The sequence below is a fragment of the Marmota monax genome, unplaced genomic scaffold (assembly GCF_021218885.2).
Source record: "Marmota monax isolate L192 unplaced genomic scaffold, Marmota_monax_Labrador192_F-V1.1 WCK01_AAM20220418_F8-fsc00022, whole genome shotgun sequence".
Classification (NCBI taxonomy): domain Eukaryota; kingdom Metazoa; phylum Chordata; class Mammalia; order Rodentia; family Sciuridae; genus Marmota; species Marmota monax.
In genome coordinates this window covers 20,331,334-20,352,433 of record NW_026695215.1, presented here as the reverse complement: position 1 = coordinate 20,352,433, position 21,100 = coordinate 20,331,334, and the positions used below count along the sequence as shown (strand labels likewise).

At 45.6% G+C, this 21,100-nt stretch overlaps 1 protein-coding gene across 1 annotated transcript in view; it reads left to right on the top strand.

Moving 5' to 3' along the window:
* Ephb1 (EPH receptor B1) overlaps positions 1-21,100 on the top strand; it is a 419,708-nt gene that overhangs the window by 300,429 nt on the left and 98,179 nt on the right. Inside the window, exon 5 of the mRNA XM_046431643.2 lies at positions 9,814-10,149. Within this exon, the coding sequence (XP_046287599.1) occupies positions 9,814-10,149 (336 nt within the window). The remainder of the gene's footprint in view (positions 1-9,813; positions 10,150-21,100) is intronic.

Genomic DNA, 21,100 nt, shown 5'->3' with positions numbered 1-21,100 from the left:
AAATTGCATACAGAACTCTATTGAAATGGAAACCAAGGTCATCTTCTGTTGTTTCAGATGCTCCTACAGAAATCTCCAGGGAAATGACCTAATGAGGGCACCGGGTCAGGGTCATGTCCATGAGGAGCTACTGGTGGTACATAAGTCCTTTTTCTTTGGTACCCACGACTGGACCCAGGGGCACTTAACCACTAAGCCACATCCCAGCCCTTTTGTATATTTTATTTTGAGACAAGGTCTTGCTGAGTTGTTCAGGGCCTCACTAAGTTGCTGAGGCTTGCTTCTAATTCTCAGTCCTCCTGCCTTCAGCCTCCTAAGCCACTGGGATTACAGGCCTGTGCCACTGTACCTAGCAAGGAGTCCTTGCTTGAGCCCACTAGAAGGTGAAGTCTGTTGATGCCAGGTGTGCACATCAGTGCTAATCAATCACTCAGTGAGTGACAGACAAGCCACTTTGCCTCTCTGATCCTCAATTTTCTCATCATTAAAATGGGAATAGTAAGATGCACAGAATTGTGAAGACAAAAACTAGTTATGTAATGTCTGTAAAAAGACTGTTTTTAAAAATATTTTGAATATTTAAAAAATGTTTTAAAATTATTCAGAACCTGCCCTTTCTCCTCCCCACTGCTGCATCCCTGGCCCAGAATGCTGTTGCCTGTCACTAAGGTGACTTCTGTGGCCTCCTAATGGTTTGTCTGCTTCTGTTTTTATCCTCTCATATCCTGTCCTCACAAGGCAGCTAAAGTGGTACTTAAAAAGTCTGAACATGTCATTCGTCTGCTCGGAGACCTCCTTACACTAAAATCTTACTGAGAGTAAAATCCCCTCAGCCTGTGCCCAGGACCTAGATATTCTGCCTACTCCACTCCTCTCTAATCTATTTCTTTTTCTCTCCCTTCTGATCACTGTCTTGCAGCCACACTATCCCATTCATTGTCCTCAAGTAAGCCTACTGCATTTCCTCCTCAGGACCTTTGTATAGGCTGGCCCTTGGTCTGGGGACATTCCCTCTAGATATTGACTTGGTTCCTGACTTACCGCATTCAGGTCTCTGTCCAATGGCCTTTTCTCCAAGAGAGTTCGCCTCCCCATCCCAACCCACCATCACCCATCTCCCTTCTCCTGCTCTATTTATCCTCAGAACCTAGTTGCTACTTACAACATACATTTTTCTACTCACTGAAGCATCAGCTGACTCTTCCACTAGAATACAAACTCCATGATGGCAAGCATTTTGCCTGTATCGTTGTATTTGAATTAATTATTTTGATATAATAATGAATTAGATGCACAGACACCATTAGACAAGTCATTTGGCAGGCGCTATTGTAACACTTTATGTACATTGCCCAACTGGTAGCCCTTTATAATGCTCCTGTCAATTATAATTATTGCCATCCCAGTTTTACCAGCAAACATGCTGAGGCCTAGTGAGGTTATGCCAAAGCCTGGGATTTGACTTGGTTTCTTCTGAATCTGCACATGTGTGACTCCCCTCCCACCTCTAGTGAGTTGCTCCTGGATTTCATCTTCAAGTGACTCCAAAATACATAAAAGTATCCCGAGGAAGATCATGCTCACATGGCTTCCAGGAAAAGTGAGTCAATACGATTTCCCCAGGTTTCAGTGCCCTCTCCTTCTTACCCTAGGAAACATCCTACACTTTGAGAAAAAATAAATAAACCTCAAAAGATACCTGAGCTTGCAAAAGGACAGGCATCAATCAGCATTTCAGCCCCTGATGCCTCTGGACCCCAGCATGACTCCCTGACTAGAAGGAACACGTCAGCACTCCAGACATACATCCTCCATATTAAGGAAAATGGTGTTCACATGTCTGCTGCTGAACACTCACAAATTACAGACAGTCCTTGATCTGTTTTTTCCCCCCAAAGACCTCAATCTCCTCCAAACTTCTTTTATTTTATTTTCACTAGAGATTGAACCCAGGGCTGCTTAACACTGAGCCACATCCCCAGACCTTTTTATATTTTATTTTGAGACAGGGTCTCACTAAGTTGCCTAGGGCCTTCCTAATTTGCTGGGACTGTCTTAGAACTCGTGATCCTCCTGGCAGCCTCCAGAATTGCTGAGATGACAGGTGTCCATCACCACACTTGGATCTTTCCAAACTTCCAATGTTGAGAGAAGAATGTTTTTGGCATTCTCTTAATGACTCACCCATCTCCCCATTCTGATGCCACCATTTTCCACCAGGTCCCTGATGACTTTTTCCCAATTTGCCAATATGGCCACAGGAGTCCTACTCCACCCATGACAAAACCTGACAATCCCTTCTGCTCCTAACCCCTGTTATTGTGGTATTATCATGGAGCCTGGCATAGCATCTTTAGAAGCTCCCCCATTACCAGCAAGGAAACCTCAGTGAAGGGGATGGGGAAGCTTGCAGACTCATGTCCCTCTCCAAGGTCCTGAACCAAACCTTTGTGGCATATCACACGCTTTCTTCTAAAACTTTACTGTTCTAGGTTCTAGTCTGACCTCTTCCAGGAATTTTGCACTTGGTAAGGTAAAGGTGGAAGAGGAAGAACTCCCAAATATCATGTGAGAGGAGGGAGAAAAAGACAGCTGACCTCAGGCTGGGGTGTGCCATCTTATAAATGGCGCTAGAAAGAATAAAGAAAGGTTTTGTTTTGGCATTGTTTGCAAATAAACAATTATCAAAGGAAAAAATGAAACTGAGCATGAAGCTCATTTCATGTTTATTTGATAATTCTACTACATGTCTGCAAACATTTTCTTTGACTCATGTTAACTCCAAACCATCCTGCTTTTCTTCCTTTATGTTGTCTTTAGGGCAAAGGCAATACAACCTGCCTGGTTTGATTTTATGCATGCTTTGCACCCACAGAAGACCTCTTCAGGTCTCTATTTCCCCATTTCCATGTCTGAATCTGCTCCTTGAATTCTATCTCTTTCCCTGTAAAATCTCAAAGACTTTTCACCTTCTTCAGGAAAGCTTCACATCACTCACACGTGGTTTACTTAACTAGCTGTCTTAGTGAGCAAAAGGGGAAAGAGATGTCCTGATAGAACCATCATTTTGGAGCATTCCCCTGGATCACACCACTTATGTATTCACATTACTGTCATACCACACTCTTTCCCATCATCCCTCTCTCTAATATCATTTTCTGGCCTTTCTTTCTGCCACTTCTTAACCTTCAGTCCACATTGAAGATTGCAGTTATTTTTCCAAACTACAGTCTTGACTCTTCTTAACCATGATGACATTACACGTTTTGAACTCTCTTAACTCGGGAGTTTTGCATATTAAATGCATTTCTTGGCTCATTCCAAGACTCTGTCTTGGCTATGTCTATGTCTAGGTTCTAGTCTGACCTCTCCCAGGAATTTTCCTAAAGAGAGACATAGTAGAGAGCATTATTTGCCATTGGATTGAATAAAGTGTTTCCTTGTCTTTTAGTCAGGGAGGTCAATGAATAGATAGATACCATGCCAGAGTCAGACAACCTCTTAGGAGGCCAGGAAACAGAGGCCACAAGTCCAGGAGGTCATAAGAGCTGGACACATTCTGGAGACACAGCCTCATACTCAAGGATAAGGTTCTGTCCCTTTTGGGGCATGTTTTCCTGGGCTTAGTAACCTAGAGAGTATAGATTAGGGCAGAGGGTTTCCAAGGTGCTTTTCCCCCAAGTATAGCTCCCACTTTGAAACTAGAACCCCCAAATATCATGCCTGAATGTGTTGATCTACATTAGTCTTATCTTTTCCCCCAGTATCTATAATATAATTTGTATCTGTAGCATTTACTTTCTTAACTATATGTGTTCACAGTTCCCAGTATGCCATAGGTATAGGGTCTTGCATCTGAGTTCCCCAACATAACTTCCTCATCTTCATAGTTTTTAGAGTGCTCAGCAGATTCTGTGCTCATGGATTGACTGAATGAGATCAGTCTTAATTAGATGAGTGGCTCAAGGTTGCAGATAATCTAATAATGACATACTAATAGTGTTAATAACAACAGCTGATATTACTTAATTCTTTTGCATACCAACCACAGCTAAACAATGTGGGCTTATTATCTCATTTAATTCTCAGAATTACCATTTGTCAGATGAAGAAATTGAGCCTTCAAACTTTACTTTCTAGAAGTGGTCAACTTGGTTGCCATTAAACATTTAGGGAGTTCATTGATTGATCTCACAATCTGAAAAATTATATATGTCTTTAAATACATGTTCATTTTTTTTTTCTAAGTGAAAACTTTGTTACTTTCATCAGAGAGGATCCATCTCTGGCCTGATGCATAAGAGCACAATCCCAGCCAACATGTGGGGTGTCCCAGTAGAGTACCCCCTTAAGACTATTGTAATCCTCATTAGATCCCCTGGGGAGTTATCTAAGGAGGCAGACTTGGTGGTAGCAAAGCACAGTTAATAGAACCCTCTCTGCTGGGCACTTTTTACCAGCCTGATATTAGTTTCTAAATTCTAACAATAGGAGCTTGTCCTTATTAAGATTGCTGATAAAGGAATTAGCTATCTTCAGCATATTTTCCCTGTGGTTACTCTAGAGTGCTCTCATTTCTAACGTAATGCCTACAAATAAACTCATCGGCTCTCTGCCACACACCCTGTGTCTCCATTCTTAACACAAAAACAAAGCAAAAAATCTGGCCCAAACCACATTAAGAAACAGCAAGGTTTCTACCTCAAGATGGCAATACACTGCCCCGTGGCTCTAAAAAGAGTCTAGTTAATTATTTGAAGTCCCAATAACAACCATGCTCCATGTGGGCTGAGCCAACCATGGCACGTCCTAGAAGACATTGGAGACCCCTTCCCATAACTCGGTACCCACCATGCCCCCTCCTCATCCAAACTAAAAATCACTGCTCAACATTTCCCACCCTTCCACAGACTCAATTTCCCTAGCCCTTTGAACAGAATGTGTTTATCAGTAACTGTGGCAATAGATCAGAGAGGCTTCAAAAATCCTGTCTGTATGCAATTAAGAAAAACAAGGAACCAGACACAAGAGCAGGGAGCTCAGACGAGGAGACTGTGGTGCTGAGCCCTGCCACAGCCATCACAAAGGCTTTTGCTGATAGAGATGGCAAATTTCCTACCTCCTTTGTGGCTTCTCTCTGTGCTCACCTTTCTAATGTTTTTATCTCCTTCCTAGGGATGTTTCTGAGGCACAAATTCTGGGTGAATACTTCCTGCAAAGTGTGGGGCCCCAAACCCAGGAGGCAAAGCTGGATAGAAAGTAGTTCTAGCAACCCTCATCTAGGAGATTTATGCACAGGCCAAACCTGCCATGGTCCAGCTCTTCATTCAGGCAGAGACTGGGCAGACTACCTGCAGGAATGTACCCATCTCATCAGGATGCTTGAGCACTGACACCTGGGGCCATTATTGTGTTTTAACCACTGAGACATGAGACCTGGAGCAGGCCTCATGGGAATAAGGGACAGACTTCAGCATTGTTAGGAGACCATCTGAGCCCCAGGACTATTTTATTTCATAGCACTTCTTCTTGTGTGAAATCTTCTCATTTATCTCTGTTTTTTTCCTTCGATCCCGTCAGTTTCCATTCACCAAAGAGAAACACAAGCTCCATGAGAGCAGAAGCTTGCCAGTCTTGCAAGAGCCTCCCAAGAGCCTAGAAGAGCACAGGACATACTTGTTCAAGGAATGAATGAATGAATAACTGATGAATGAGGCCCCAGTCATTGTTATGGCCCAGACTTGGCTCATCTCCACCATATGCACAGGCCCCTCTTCTGTGAGCTGAACACGGCATGCCAGGGGAAGAATACGTAGCAGAACATGTTGGGCTCTTCAAGAGATGGCAAATTTCTTAACATCTGTCCCTACTCCTTGGTTGAAAAGGATTCAGATTTATTTATTTATGGACTTAGCAACCACGGCCTCCTCTATAAACCTGCATTCATCTCCTACAGATGCACTCATTCTGAGAAGCACCCAAGAATGAGAAGGGTCCAGGGAGTGCTGCATGGGAAGTCTCCATTCCTATCACAAATCACTCTTTTGTTCCTGGTCAGTTGGGAGCAAATGGACAGAGAGTAGACTGATCAGGGCAAATCACCGCCACTGCTCCAGATCAGGGATAGGGCCAGACATTCCAAACCCACTCTTCACTTGCTACCTTTTTCTCACCAAAGCCTCTGCCACTTAGGATCACAGGCAGTGGGTCCTCACTGCGGTTGCTGCTTCAAAGCCTTCCTCAGGCCCCTCTATGTGCCAAAAGCAGGGCATTCTGTCTCATGCTGGAAAAGGGGTACACAGATGGGCTCTCATCCATGCACACAGAGGAAAAGTAGAAAACCATATTGCAAGGGTCCTCTGCAGGTAATCTGCTGTCTGGGCTTGGGACAAACCAGAGGCAAACCAGACACCTGTCTCTACTACCAAAAGGCTGATATAGTGAGGACACAGAGAAGAGATAGGGACCCTTATAAGGTAATAATGGAATCTAGAAATAGGTTTATCAATCTTATCAATGCTCAGAAAAAGAAATGCATGCCTGCTCCGCATGAGAGAAGGCTCCTAGTAGAATGGGTACTGGATTTCTAAGAGTGAGCAAGAGTTCATTAAGTAGATAAAGAGGGGAAGGAATCCCAGACAGAAGGAAGAACATGGCGCAGAGGCTCAGAGGTATGAAGAGAGTTTAGTTCATGCAGGAAATTTCAGGAATATTCCTATTAGCCATAGGGGTAAGGGGCAAGGGCCCAGGATGTGATTGACATCAGCAAGACCGGAGGGAAGTTGAATGTTATGAAAGGGATCAGGGGTAAATATCCCAGATAATTGGAAGGCTGAAGACTTTGGGCATAGGAACACTTGGGTCTCATGTGCATTTTAGAAGCTCCCATTCTGGCAGAAGAGAATGGATCTGAGAGATTGCAGAAATGCAAGAGCATTGACTCGGAGGATTTGTCAATAGGGCAGGAAAATGGATGCGGCCTGGGATTCTGAGGCTGTGGGGAAATAGAAGAAAGAAAATATTTGAGGAAAAGGTGATGAAGCTGACAGATTGTGGTGATGGTCCATGACCTTGGGAGGACAAAAGATGTGATGCCCAGGGCCTCACTGGTAACGACACAAGGTGTCAAGAAAAATTAAAGACTGAATTGTGTTCCCTGGATTTGTCCACTAGAAGGCCAAAGGAAAGGCTGTCATGGTGAAGGAGCACGGAAGTGACAGGCTCCAGTTGGCTCTGCAGGGAGAGAGGAGAGACAGTTTCTTCTCTGAAGAAGCTGGCTGGAGAGTAAGGAAGAGAGCGTAGGAGGTAGAAAGATGTGAGGGGATTGATGTTTGGACTTAGGACTCTCAGCTATGCACATTGAGGGTCCTCTGCAGGTAAATTGCTGGAACAGACTAAGACTTATGCAAGTTTAAGAGGAGAAGCTGGAGTTAGGGAAGAGGGTGAGGTTGAAGCTCCGGGGAGAGAGGAGATCCCTGGAGGAAGCATGGGAGAGAGACATGGCCACTTTCTCCATCAATACCTGCCTCTCTGAGGATGCAATATGATATTATTTTTAAAAAGATTTGCCCCACACCCAGCATACAGTGGGCACTAGGAGTATACATTTACTAAGGATGAGAAACGGTGGCCTTTGGGTGAGGCTAGGCTGTCTGCTTTGTGAGACAAGCAACAATGTCATTGACAGCTGGGAGCTTGTGGCATGAGTGTCATCAGTCTGAAGCAAACAGACGTGTCCAAGACAGGCATTGACCAATATGGATGTTAATGAATTGTTCAGTGTTTGGCAAGGCCATCCTGGCCCAGTAAGAGTCCACCTGGGACAATACCAACTGCTTTCCCAGTACTACCTGTGTGCTAATTTAAAGAGAGATGGATGTTTATCCCTGGGCAGATGGGTAGGGAATTCTTGAACACCGTTTGCAAGACTTCAGTAAAAATGTTCCATGAATTCTGCCCTGTCACAAGCGTGCACGAATGCTGTGCTCTCGCTCAGGCCTAATGGGCTTTATATAGTACTGTACTGATTTTCTTTCATGTTTTAATAGAATCTGATTTAATATTTGCTTTCTGCTCTAGCTGGTGCTGTTGACTGATTCAACGCCGAATCCTTCCCTGGTGCCCCTCGACCTTGTTGTTATTCCCTCATTTTGCGTGTTGGCATTTGATTCCTGTCTACAGCATGAATCACTTTACACATGTCTTCGTTCAGCTGGCGATGGTCACGTGCATGAATTCTGAATGCATTACTATCCGGAGAGGCTGCTCCAGCAGACCCGCTGTTAGGAAAGGGGTGGGGGCTTCCGGGCAGGATTCATTTCCATCCATTTGACATTGAGGAGACCAGTGCTCATGCTTGGGAATCTGAGGCTAGGATCTGGCAGGAAGTCGTCCAACTTCATCTCAAACTACCCAGCGCCGTGACAGTTCATTCAGCAACATCCGGCTCTCCTACAAAGTACCAAGCTTTCCAGAATTTTGCAACAAGACATTTCCTCTTCTGCTGGATGGGAACAGCCATAAACAGCTGTTCGGAGGGAAGAAGCTGCCCTCCTTGAGTCCCAGTGAGATTGGCTGGCTTGGAGAAGGAGAGTGTGTTCAGAGCTGGGGTGTAGTTAAGAACATGAGCTTTCATGCTGGCTTCAGTTCCTACAGACCATATGATCTATATCATATTAGATCCTTATGTAGATCTGAATCTAGACGTAGATATCAGAGCCAGTCTTCTCTATAAGCTTTAGTTTCCTAAGTAATTGTGATAATTATTGTATCTTCCTGGTACGGTTCTTGAGGTGTGTAAACGAGGCAATGCATGTAAAATAGCTAACTGAGAGTCCAGAACACACTCTCCTATGTTTTTCTTTTGTTGTGAGGTCAAAAATTGTGATTGTCTGACTCTTCTTCTGTCCAACAATGCTTCTTGACTTCATGCACCAAAGTTGGTGCAATGTGAATATTCATCTATCCAGGTGCTCTTGCAACCTGTCCTACAGGAAAAAAAAAATCCCAACCATAAAGTACACACCACATAGATCTTAAATTGTGTTGTGCAATATTCCAGGATCTGTTGGGGCTTTTGGATGGGGCTGCTCATATCCCACTACCCTTGACCTCTACTCCACTGAAGACCAGGGATTCAGTAAGCCTCCAGTGTACACACATGAACCCAAAATCTGGCTGGAGGATATGACTTGGTCCAAGAACAAGAAGATTGAACTCACATTTCTTAGCACATAGGGCTAAAAGAAAGACAACTTCAATGGGGATGATCAATAGGGGAGTTCGGAACAGGTTGTCATCTCTATCCACTGTTGTGGGCTACAGCTGAGTCAGGATGAGGCATGGCATTTTTGCCAGAAGTAGTGGTTGAGAGGTGACGTCAGCAAGCCATTCAGATGATGACTTTTGAGTTCTCACGGAATTCCCATTGAGTTCCGGTTGAGCTCTCGCGGGGATTCCTGAAGAGTTCTCATTGGTTGGGGAAGTACCGGAGGAGGGATTTCCGGTTGGTCCTTCCTGGAGGAGCCGCGTGGGTGGTGTTCGGGAGAGTTCCCGGTTGTGTGAGTGGAGTGTGCTGGTGGAGTTCAGAAATAAAGTTTGTTCCTGCTTCAGTGGCTCGTGATTTGTGCCCAGCCAGACTGTGGCAATCCACCATTTTTTTTTCATGTCATGAACTGGAGCACAGATATGTGAGGCTGAGGAAGGGGGTGGAGTTTATGATGAGGGTGGGAAAGTACCAGATGCAGACCAGAGAGATACTGGACAAGGAAGCTTGTGGCTAGCTTCACTGTGCCCACCTTTGTCTCCCTGCAGGTGTCCCGTCAGGTCCCCGCAATGTCATCTCCATCGTCAATGAGACATCCATCATTCTGGAGTGGCACCCTCCAAGGGAGACTGGTGGGCGAGATGATGTCACCTACAACATCATCTGCAAAAAGTGCCGCGCAGACCGCAGGAGCTGTTCTCGATGCGACGACAACGTGGAGTTTGTGCCCAGACAGCTGGGCCTGACGGAGTGCCGAGTCTCCATCAGCAGCCTGTGGGCCCACACCCCCTACACCTTTGACATCCAGGCCATCAATGGGGTCTCCAGCAAGAGTCCCTTCCCCCCACAGCATGTCTCTGTCAACATCACCACAAACCAAGCGGGTAAGTCCGGAGTCTCTGTGATCCTTCTCTGTGAGGCTGGCTTTTCACCCAGCTCTAGGTAGGGACATGGCTGCAGCCATCTCCATTCTGCCAGTCTGCCTTCAGGCCTCATCCCAGGGGTGAAAGCATCAAGTGGCAGGCAATCGCAGCCATGGAGGAGGCAATTGTCATGTTTGGACTTCGAGAGTGCACAGGAGACTAGGGTATTTTCTTCTGTCCAGCATCAAAGCAGAGATGTATATCCAAGCTAGAAAGAGCCGAGCGCTCTGCACCTAGCCAGGACTCACTCACTAAATGCTGTTGGAGAGATGAATAGGGGATGGGCAGACAGATGGACAGAGGGGTGGACTAATAGATGTATGCACTGATAGACAGATGCACAGGAGGGTAGACAGACAAAAGAATGGGGTGAGTGGGTGGGAGAATTGCGAGACCTTGAGAACAGAACCCCAATGATGCTTTAATGGAAAACCTAATGAAAGCCATTTCCCACAAATCATATGATAAAAGCAATATTGCCTTCATAAGTTGTTTTTCGATTAAACTGTTATTCAAGACTGAATTCCCCTTTATAGCTTGCTCACATGAATGCTACAATGTTATAGAGACCTCAGATAGGTGGCAATAGATCACTCCCAATGGTGGGTACATCTCTGTGCCACACGCAACTCAGAGCACATTTTCTTCTCTTTATTTCTTTATCTCTTACTCTTCTGATCTTTTCTCTTTATTGCTTTTCACACCTCTTACAACAACAATCCATTTCTTTTTATATCCATTGAGCCAGTCCATTCATGCACTAACTCACTCATTTATTTACTCATTCATTATTAAGAGGCAGTCATTTAGTATCCACTCCATGCCACGCTGTGGATTAGATACTGTGACAGACACAGTGATACTTGGAAACGCTCGTTCCTCCCATGAAACTCATGAACTGGAGAATTTGCAGGACTCAAACTATAGAGCCGCAAGATGGTGTATCCTAAGCATTGTAGGCTGTGCCCCCGCGGTGAATACCAAGGGAGATAGAAAAGAACAGTCTCTCCCCTGTGTGACCGTGCAACCTGCAGAGGCGAATGAACACCACATCTGCAGGCAATGGGGGTCATAGGCAGTAGACCATGATCTTATTTGGAATTATAGATTTTTCTCAATCACTGAATTCTAGAAGGACAGCTTGTTAGTAGAATAGCAGGAGACTGACATCTCTCTGTGCTCTCTCTCCCTCTGAGCATCTCCTCTTTCCCACTCCATCTTCTTCTCTCCTCGCCTCTCCATCCTCAGCCTTGTTCTGCCTGTTTAATACCAGGCATCTTTGATGCCAGATGATTCTTAGGTTTAAGCTGTCAGAACTGAGAAGAAAAAAAAGGTGTTGTAGGAGTTCATAGCTGTCCAGATGGCTGCGTTGTTGTTGTTGTGTGTGTGTGTGTGTGTGTGTGTGTGTGTATTCATGGGGTGTGTTTGTATGTATGCGCATGGTCACGTGTTTACATGCATACATGTATAGTGAGAAAATAAGAGTAGAAGTGTAGAAGGCTCCAGCTGGTGACCATATCCTTGGTGCCATGGAGACAAAGGTTGTGGTGGTCCATCTTACCCGATGAATAGGGAGTGGTAATTTCTGCATTATGTTGAGTGTGTAGTATAAGCTGCCTTTGTTAGGAGTATTTCCCTTGGAGAGTTTAAGGCAGAAAACTGGCTGAAATATTTTAGTGTCCCAGCTTCTGGGAATAACAATCCTGCCAGGCTGTCATGTAATGCTGGGCTTGGCGGTCTTTTCTCTCTCTCTCTAAGCATGTGCGAATAAACCTGCCACTTACATCAGTTTGCTTTTATTTCGTCCCCTCCCTTCTCCCTTCCCTTATCCTGCTATTCCCGAACCTGCCCATCTGCTTGTTTTGCTATCTGCACCTTCCCAGGCTGCAGGGGAGCTGAGGGACCAAGGCTCCTGCAGGGGCCCTTGCATTAACAAATCTCAAAATATTTGTTTTTATCCTCAGCCACTTGCTCCTGTGCAGACACATGTCTCGTGCCCTTTGATCTCCTTCTCAAAAGCCCTTTTTATTCTCAGTCTTCCCTGATTTTGTAGTCTCCATCTCCATTTTGATCTTCTAATGTAGGATTCCTTGTTGGTGATGCTGGAATTTTGACATCAGAAAGTTGACAATCAGTGAGAGAAAGATGAAACTGCTTCTTGGTGGTATGTGGTGCTCTAAGGCAAATATCACAAAGACCAGTGGTTCCATAAATTCATGGTCTGTGAGCTTTGGAGGAACCTGGTGATGTCACACTGGTTTGGTAAAGACTTATATGAATACAAGTTGCCTTCATCCAGCACTTACTATTGTTTTCAGGTGGAAAACATTAGAATAAACATTTGAACCTATATCTCTGCAAGAACTGTTTAGTAACATGAGCAGAAGCTACACGTTTTACCAAAGATGGATGAGAGACTAAATAGCAGGCATCATGAAAACTGAAGTTCTCAGATCCACTGAGAACGAAGCCATGGCGTGTCTCATCCCTTCCCAGCACACCCTGAGCTCATGCACTCTGGGTGGGGCCTAGGGTTAGCTTCCCTCCCCGGCCTCATGGTAGTATACAACCCCTGTCAGTGCCTGTGATCACCACCATCCCAGTGTGTGGGTCATGAGATGGCAGGTAAAGAATCTGACCAGGAGTAGTCCCAGAATCAAACATTAAGTCAACCAATAAGTGTACTGAGTACCCACACTGCCTGGAATTTTGGGTGGGTGAGTCCTGACTGAGGAAGAAATGAGTTATAATTACTGTCCTTGACCCCTCATATGTGTGTTGCTCTTGAGTTCACAAAGAATTTTGGAATAGGTGGACTCATTTGATCCTCTTAATTACTGGATAACAGAAATTATTGTTCCTGTTTTTCAGATTAGGAAGCAGAGGCCTAAAGGGATTTGGAGAATCTGGGATGATGGGGTGCTCAGAGAATCTGGGAATTAAAGTAGGGTCAGTAGGATATCATCTCTTTTGTTTCTACCTTCCCCAGGCCTGTCCCAAAAGTGGACAATCCCTCTGTCCACTTTAGTGTTCCCCATTTTAGAGTCTCCAACAACTGGTTTTTCTGGACTCTAAGAGTTGTGATCTAGGAAAAAAAAAAAAAAACTGGAGAGGCTGTGATCATCTTCTGGATCACTGGACTCACAGTGCAATAGCTCTTCATGCAGAGGTGAACTCAATCTGGAGGTCACCAAAGGGTCTGTAGAGTTCTGAGACTTGGTCTCCATCTTCCATCACAACCCCAGTCACATACACAGTGGCGGCATTCAAGTACTTTTCATTTGCTTAGGAGCATGAGAATTGGATCCTCCTCACCCAGGCTGTAGGCAGCGGTGGATAACTGCCATTTTTAAGCACCACCAGCATGCCTACCCCCTCCAAGTTCTTTACAGAGATGCGATGGGTCAGATAAAGAAACCGGAGGCAGAGTGCTTCTGGAATTTGCTCAGCATCTTACAGCCAGAAAATGATGTTTCTGGGTTTCAAACTCAGGTTTGTGGCCATTTTATCCTCAGACTGATCAAAAAAAAAATCACATTATGGCGGTACATGTAAGTTATAAGCTCTCTCTAAGCTATTGCCACATAGCTGGGACACTTTAGCTGTCAAAAAATATGTCTATCATCTTTGGTCAGGGTTGTTCATGAATTATGCAAGCTTGGATTTACGTGAGGTCTTCAGGGATGCAGCCTCACACTGAATACAGCTGCCAGGATTTTAAAATAGACCAGATCAGGTGGAACGCTCTCTGTTCCAGTGGCCAAGAGATCTGCAGAGACATTGTTACCACCACTGATTCCCACAGTCAGTCTCCGACACCTGGCTCTAGATTCAGACTGATGGCTGGATCATCCAGCTGTCAGAAAAAATTAAGTGAATGACAAACTTTACTTCTCTCTTTTGCCAACTAGACTCTGAGTATCGGAGTTGGGGAAGGGAATCTCAGAGGAGATCTTTGGGGGAAAGACAAATCAGATCAGTGAGTGATTTGGGACCACCTTAGCCAGAGTGAACAAACTCCTCGGCTTGTGAGGGCCAGGCAATATTGGAAAAGGGGCAAATGCTATGCCAAATGCATGTGAAATACTATTTTATTAAGTATTTTATATATATATATATATATATATATATATATATATATATGAAATACTATTTTATTAAGTATTATATATATATATAATATTAAGGCAATAGCAATCAGTGGGGACTGCAGGGAACTGAAGGACACAGATGCAATCACTATCCGGCTCCCACAAGTGTTGCCTGGCTCAGCGCTGCCTGATTTTATAAGCTGAAAATCCAGATTTAAAATGTTGACAACTTATTAGAAAATTTTAGAGCACTTGAGAGCCAAACAAATCCAATTCTGGATTTGGCCTGTTGGCTGTGGTTTGCAACCTCTGATTCTGAGGGCTAATCTGATTTACCCAACCCATCATGATGAGTGGGCTGTCAATGCAGTCTCATTCCACCCTGGGGCAGTCATCTTCCTCACCTCTTGGGCTCGTGGCAGCAGAGGTGCAGTGCAGGGACTCTGGGATTTGGTTCCCCCTCTCTGCTCCCCTCATGATTCACGCAAGTTCATTTATCTGCCAAGATCCCTCAGTTCTTGCCTGTAAAATGAGAATCATGATGCCTGCCTGCTAGTTCTGTGGTGACAAGCAAATGAGATAGCGGATGGAAAAATCACTCTGTGAACCACGCTATGGGCTGGGAGATTAGCATCCTTTCTGAGAATATGTCCTAAGCCAGAGAGCCACGTGCTGGATTTTTCTCCCTAGGCTGTTTCCTTCCAGAGCTTCTCAGTCTCTTTGTTTGGGACTGATGTTATCTGCATCGGATACATAATAGATCTCTGCTTGCTCTGTGCTGAGAGAAGTGGGTACCAGAGAAGATGATAGTCAAGTCTGCATCAGGATGAGCTAATGATGAGGTTAGGACCAGAGCCCAGAAACTAAGTACCTGGCACAGGATGCTCCTGCCACTCAGAGGAGCCCTTCTGTCCACCTTGTGTTCAGAGAAGTAACACTTTCCCCCTGACTCTCAGGATTCCATCAGCTCAATTTATATCTGACATTCACATCAGGGACAGTTCACTTGTGGCCTGCTGTGCCAAATGCATGTGAAATACTATTTGCCGTGCCCACAACACACACACACACAATCCAGTACTTCATATTGTTTTGGAAAAACAATACTGCTTTTATTAATAGTCACAAACCCCTCTAGTTTGTCCATTTTTAGGGCATTTTTGAAGTTCTTAGAGAATTAAAGTCACTCAACTACACTCCTTTTCCCACAAAATAATTACCTAGACCATCAATTCCTCCGAATTCATCATCTAATTTACATTATTCCTTGGTTAAATATAGTATTTGCATGCATAAAGAATAATCTTTGAATATGAAAAGGAATTTATGATATTGCAATATATTGAGCTCTTTGGAGGAAAGATATTATGTAAATCTCAAAATTAAATATTAAAACAATATTACACGCTGCCTGTAAAAATGTAGAGTGTTAAGATCCCATATGCTGAAACCAGTTCATTTTTAAAGGCTGGTCTCATTGGAAATTAGCAGGCAAAATTTGCTCCAGAGCAGAGAAAAGATTGAGTCAGAACTTTAAAAAGACTAGAGCGACTTTCAACTTTCGTTGAAATGAATCAAGAAAAAAGTTTGGAGAAGTAAATAAAATTTTTACCATTCTTAATTCAATTTCATAGTTCATTTCATTGCTTTTTCCCCCCGTAGTTAATTCTAGAAAGGCTGTTTTTGTTGTTTTGTTAAGTCCTAGTTTTGAGTCCTGGCCCATTTGCAGAATGGCATGATGTCTGTGGAGCTGAGGAGGTCAGCAGGTGACACTGCTCATGACCAGGCTTGTGCCCTCTCAGACCCATTCTCTGGGCAGCCTTGGGGTTCTCAGCTAGATGATGAGCTCTGCAGAGAAGCAGACTTTCTCACTTGTGCCAGTTTCATGAGAGAGGTGCTGCACAGTGCTAGGCGCAGAGCCTTGAAAAATATTTGCCAGATGGCTTTGGTCCCCACAGACAAACATTGTTATATTATATAAGTGTTTGGCAGGGCTCTGATAATCAGAATGTGTCCTGGTGGTCCCCAGAGGGCATCTTAAGATCCATCCCAGATCAGCCATATGACCAGATATCTGCCTCTGTGGTTCCTACAAGGAAAATGTCAGGAATGGTGTATAATATGATGCTATAAGCCTTGATCCCCACAGAGGAACACAGAGAGACCCCACCACCCTCAAAGAGGGCTGGTTGGGCTATTTAAAGACTGACTTTGGAAATGCATTCATTTGCTCAACAAAATCTTTTTGACAGCTTTCCAAGTGCTGCCTCAAGGGTACCTGCTTCTTAGGGCTCTCATTCACAACAAATATTTATTGAGATGACCTGTGTGCTACACATGGCTCCATATACCAGGAACATAGCAGCAAACAAAGCAGACCCAAATCTGTCCCTTGGTGGAGCTCCCATTCTAGTCCATGGCGCCCACTGAACTGGGATCAGAGGCCCAAGCCAGTCACAGAGTGAGTGGGGTCTCTGCTCGGATGTGACTCAAGGGGTCCCAGATGCTCAGCTTGGCTCTTAGGACCATACTGTTCCAGAAGTTAGAAGTAACCACATGCAGTTGCTAGAGAGCCTTTCAGTCCTGGGTGGTTACTTCTCTGACCCCTCTTTAACTTGTTGGAAGTCCACATGGGGTTGTTATAACCCTCAATTGCAGAGGGGACACTGGTTGGATGAGGAAATGGTAGTCATTTGCCTGGGACCTTGGCAAGGAGAGTGGGAGGGAATGGGGCTCCTGTTGATCTTACCCCTCTACACCCCTGTGGCAAATCAACTCCATGATCAGACCAGGCCCTCCAGAAGAGCTTGTCCTTATCCCATCTTATTTGTTACTGCACCCCAGCATCTAGCTAGATGCCTGAAACATAGAAAGCCCTCAATAAATGTTCATTGAATGAGCTAATAAATTATTAACTAGTTGCACGAATGCATGCTCTTTCGGAAATTAATCCCGGCATCAGCAAATGGTGTCGTTTCTGTGCTCTGTGGTTTTTCCCTTCATTGGGCATCTTTTGTTGTGGGGTTCTGTTGGAATTAAACTCCTACATTCTCCCAAGCATTGGTGAGATCTGGGGCTTCCTGAGTGCACTGTCTCCCAAAAATATGGCTCCATGAAAACCACTCTGCTCTGACCTGGCCTGAGCCCCACAGAAGGGGACCCAGCTGCTTGAGCCAGCCCAGTCGGGGGTAGTTGGGATGGCATTCCAGTGCTGCTTTCCGTCTACCTGCATGCCAGCTCCAGGCCTATCATTTACCCAGCACCATCCATGTTAAACAGGCAGGAGCACCGGGGGTTTTTGAATGCAGCAATTAACAAAACAGTAATCAAGCTAAGTGTTTAATTTCAGAAAATTAACATCTTCTCTGAGCGGATGTGAAAGATGGGGGAAAAGGTACATTAAACGTTCCGGGTAACTAAAGGCCATGCTGGACCACAAATATTTTCCAGCACAAGGGAGACTCTGTCAATTCCCCAGGCCTTGGGATCAGTTTTCTTCCAGGAGCCAAACTGCAGGATGGTGGCTATAGAATTGAGCCTTAGGATTTTAGCATGTCTTTTCTTCCTTTTTAAATTTTTTTTTGGGGGGGAGGACTAGGAATAGAGTAAATGCATTCTCCATTCAGAAGCATTTAGGAGAGGAAGACCCCAATTGTGTCCCCTGTGAGCATATCTGTCTATGGAAAATTCCCAGCATGGTGCTATCCTTCTCCAAATTGCACCAGTTATAAGTGTGACACAATGCATTCTTGGATGCATGTGTAGGTCATATTTCTCCTGATAGATCTCTCCAGGGAAAGGACCACGTCCCCCCTCTTCACAGTGACCCCTGGACCTCAGCACTGTGTCCTCTGCCTCGATGACCTGGCTGGCATTACATCATGCCCACAGCCTGGAGCTGCCTCATAAACCAATTAGCTGGCATCTGCTTGCATGTGGGGAGGAAGCCTGTAAGGGGTGGGCAGGCACAGGGCCAGGTGGAGATGAGGACAACAGGTTCCACCTTGTGTCTATTCCTTCAACTGATGGCCTGGATGGGAGTGAGTGCCTGGGACAGAGGATGGGGAAGGCAAGGAAAGTGGCTCTGTCTGAGGGACGCTGTGAGGTCTGAGGCTCAGACAGGAAGCCGTGAGGCTCTGGGACAAGGTGCCATTGCAAAGCAGGGGAGCAGAGCTGTCAGGGTCGAGTTAAGCCTGGCATTGCCTGAGGAAGCCAAGGAAACTGTGCACTCACGGAGCTGCAGGAACCCAGGGAGGAGACTGACTGACAATCTGCCTTAATGAGCAGCTTTCCTTGAGGGGTCTTGCAGGCAGCTGACATGGAGAACAAAGAAAGCAAAGCAGGAGAACCAGAGAAAGGTTTGCAGCTCCCAAGGAGACAACCCAGGAGCTCCCAGAAATCTTCGGGGACAGCACCCAGAGAAGTTGAGTTCAGCTCTGAACAGAGCAATCTGGTGGGGATTTTGAGTACCCACTGAAAGGATTATTTATGCACTTGGATATTCAGGCTTCTGTTTTTCTCCTTGAAGTGGGAGATGAGGTTGCTTGCTGTGTGAAGGGGGTGGGATGGGGTTCAAGGTGCGAGGAGCATGGGAGAAGTTTGACATCACCATTCCACAGCGGAGATAGAATCAACCAGAGGAATCCAGTCTTTCCAGGAAGGGTGGAGAGCTCACTTGGGGTTGATGGTCACAGGATTTCAGAGCATGGCTTTCTCAGTAGTACGTGGCTCCTGGCAATCAGGCTCATGGATCTGTCTTTGGTTGACTTTGGATAATTGTATGGTATGAAAAGATAGTGGCCCTCCATGCTGAGGGTATGGGGGGCACTATGAATTACATTAGGAAGGATAGGGATGAGAAGGGGCTGGTGCACTGGGAGGAATAAAGACCCACAGGGCTAGATGGGGTCAACAGAAGCACCAACTCGGTGGTGCTGGTGGGGAGTGGTGTGTCCCTGCACCACAGCCAGGTGGGGGCTCTGAGGAGGAAGAGCTGTGGCACCTGAGACCAGAAGACTTTAACCTCCAGGTCATAATGACTGCAAGTACAGTGACATCAGTCTCCAGGTGGTTGTGGTGGGTGCCCCAGCTGCAGGGGATGACACTAGGGGGTCACCAGGGCATGCATCCACTGTGGGTTGTGTCTTGCTCTTTCCCGCAACCTCCCCAGTGGGCCACTTTCCATGATCAAATATCAGACTCACCAAAGCTGCCAGAGCTATTGTCCCAAACCAAAAAAGGCTGAGAGGCCTGCAGGAGGCGGATGAGCAGCAGGCCTCAGGTGACACATGGGTCCTGATGATCTTGTCCTCAGCTGCCATCATAGCACCCCAGGACACCTGCTCAGGACAGGCACCTCTTGACACGCAGCCCCCAATACACATGCCCCTCAATGGCCTCCCACAGCCCCGAGGTCACAGAGTTCAGGTTTGCTGTCATTTCCACACTAAATTCCCATTTCCTGAGACACCTTCTGGTTCCCATAATAATGAAGAAGAGCTTCAGGGACACTCCAGGCTAGGGGGACCCAGGAGACAGAGGTGGGCAGCAGGATCACTGACCTCCTGCCTTCTTCTGACACAGTGTTCTGCATAATTTCCCCTCGGGTGGGAGTGGTTGGTGGGGACTCTGGCTGATTTCCCTGAAGGCAAAGGGATCCTTAAGATTGTGCCTGTGTCCCTCTATGCCCATCCAGGGCATCCTCCAGGGCTCTGGAATTGCTGAGTGCAGTAGGAGGGGAGAGAGGACCCTCATTGGTCTTGGAAAGGAGGCTGGGCTATTTCTGGCCTGCATTAACCTGCTGGGGACTTAGGGAAGTCCTTTACCCGCTCTTGCCTTCAGCACTCAAATCTGTAAATTGTAAGAGTTGACAGAAAACTGAATGACCTCAAATGTCTTCTCAAATCTTAGCATTTCTGACCTCTAGATTTCTAGATGAACAGTTCCCACCCAAGCAGGCATCCGACTCAGGAGAAGAGCTAATTAAACACAGATGTGTGGAGCCACCCCAGGTTCTGATTCAGTAAGACTGGGTGGGACTCAAGATTCGGCATCTCTTAATTCCCAATTCCCAAGTGATGCTGATCTGGAAACACATTTTCAGAACTAGCAGAGTCAAGTGGATCTTGAGGAAGAACTCCCCACCCACCCACCCACACATACACATTGGAGATAATATCAAAAATGATGGACCCCTCCTCCTCTCGCCTCTCCCCCCCCGTAACACACATAGACACACCCACTAAAGCCTAAGTGGGTGAGTTAATGAAGGGAGAAAATGTGGCTCCCAGCCTGGGTGGGGAGCTGAGACCCCAGTCTGAAGCCCTCACTTTCTCTCCCACTCACATCCCTTTGAGCCACACCCCGTAACTCAGACGATATTCTTCTTTTGTAGAATAGTGTGGGATTGCAGCTGCACACCCAAAGAAGTCTCCTGTCCCCAGGTGCCTCGGAGGTAGGGGAGGGAGATGAAAGGAAGTGTCTGGGCCATCTCATGGCGCTGCACAGAGCAAAAGCAAACACGAAGTAAGTCAAAGTCCACAATGAAGGAAAACAAGGAGAAAAATAATTAATTCTGCTTTTGTATTCATACCCAGTCTCCAAACTAATTGCTTATTTGTTTAATCTACTTTGACCAGAAGTGTTACTGCACCAAAAATATTTAATGAGTCAGGCTTCCTAATGTAAAAATCCAAGCATATTTGTGCAATGAAATGCATTTTCATCGACAGAGGGAGAAGCTGTTATCTGAGCAGGACCTTCGCCGTAGAGCCTTCTCCTAGAATAGAAATGTCAGAGGAAACACAACTCATCTGTGTGCG